The sequence below is a fragment of the Lottia gigantea genome, assembly GCF_000327385.1.
Source record: "Lottia gigantea unplaced genomic scaffold LOTGIsca_178, whole genome shotgun sequence".
Taxonomy (NCBI): Eukaryota; Metazoa; Mollusca; class Gastropoda; family Lottiidae; genus Lottia; species Lottia gigantea.
The window spans coordinates 18,458-20,073 of NW_008708276.1; the positions used below are offsets into that span (position 1 = coordinate 18,458).

General features: G+C 33.4%; 1 protein-coding gene across 1 annotated transcript in view; it reads left to right on the plus strand.

Moving 5' to 3' along the window:
• Positions 1-1,012: 1,012 nt before the first annotated feature.
• LOTGIDRAFT_142329 (hypothetical protein) overlaps positions 1,013-1,616 on the plus strand; it is a gene marked incomplete at both ends in the record, with an annotated part of 10,617 nt that continues 10,013 nt past the window's right edge. The window contains one exon of the mRNA XM_009052001.1: positions 1,013-1,251. Coding sequence (XP_009050249.1) covers positions 1,013-1,251 — 239 coding nt within the window. The remainder of the gene's footprint in view (positions 1,252-1,616) is intronic.

A 1,616-nucleotide genomic window follows, 5' to 3' on the forward strand; every position in this document is an offset into this window, starting at 1 on the left:
TTACTAGGGTCCTTTTTCTATCAGGGAGGTAAAAAGATTTTTCCATATTTGTCACCACGTTAAGAACCTTTTTCGTAGACATCATATCATTAACATGTTTAAAGAAAATTTATTTTTTATTCATTTATTTCATTTCTCTTTTTGTCAAATTGGTCATGGACATTTACCTCATTTTCTTTGATGGGGCCTTCTTCTCGAAAACTGAAATAGGATAAAATCCAGATTTTAAGAAATACAATAATCTGATTGGATAATAAATCTTAACTTAAAATTGGTTTATTGATTGACCAACCGATGACTTGAACACTAAATTGATCTTAGTTATGTTTTCAAGAATATATGACCCAAGAATGGTTAAATGATTTCAGTCAGTAAATCAGGATGGTTTTATGCCAGCCAAACTTTTTTCAGATTTGTTGACAGTTTTATTTGGTAGGGAACCTTGAAATACCATAAGTAACGAAAATCTCTAATTCCATGAGCCCCATGTTAAAACTGCCACCCTAGTACGTGATAGTAAGTGTGGAGTAGCTGTTGTTGGGTCTGTTTTTTTTTCATTCATTGAAATTTGATCAATTACAGCTAATGAATATAGTTCCGATAGTAGACCAGATCAAAGACCAGATCCTCCTATTCGGGATGATACCTCTAATGACGATAGTGAAGATGGTTTTTCTGATGCGGAGGAGAAGTTGGATGCTTCTGGTGAGTATCTAGCAATTAAAATATAATCACATAATACAACTAACATAACAAACATTCATATTTTCTTGTAAAAAAGTGATTTTACTATGGGTAACATCTTAGGTTCAACAGGATTGTCCAACTGGCCCTAGATCTTACCTCTTAGCATTGAATTTTTTTACGCCGTAAAGCTGGTGTTGGGTCAAACTTCTGTGCGTTGTTTTACAGGAATAAAAACTTAGATTATTGACTGAGAATCCAACATGGCAAATAATACCAGCTATAAAAACTCTCTGAAAGGGTTTCTGATTCTCAAACTAAATGTTTGATGTATTTTTGTTATTTATATGTATTTTTAGTAGAGAAAGATGAACTGCCCATGCGAGAATATCAATATGAACTGAGCCAAGTTGCAACTAATGGAGAAAACACAATCATCTGTGCTCCTACTGGATCAGGAAAAACTCGTGTTGCTCTGTATATTGTCAGAGATCATCTCAGCAAGACGTTTGATCATGGTACGTGTAAAATATCTGGTAGCCTAATAATTATTTATAGGCATGGACAGTAACAGAATTCCCTTCCCCCTCCTTATCCACCATTTTCACGTCCACATAAAATAAAATATGTTTTGTTTTCACCACACTATTACAGACTACTCCCTCTAAAGACATTAAACAATAGAAAATGAAAGTTGAATTCAAGATTCACAATGTCAGCTAATACTCTGTGAAATTATTTCACATCTTTCCCCTTTAATTAACCCTTTCTCCTTTAATTAACCCTTTCCCCTTTAATCAACCATTTCCTCCCCTTTAATTAACCCTTTCCCCTTTTAATAACCCTTTCCCCACACATACAACATCCATCATATTAACAATATTTATTGAATTTATAACTAGAAAAGAAGAAAATAGTGTTTTTAGCAAGAA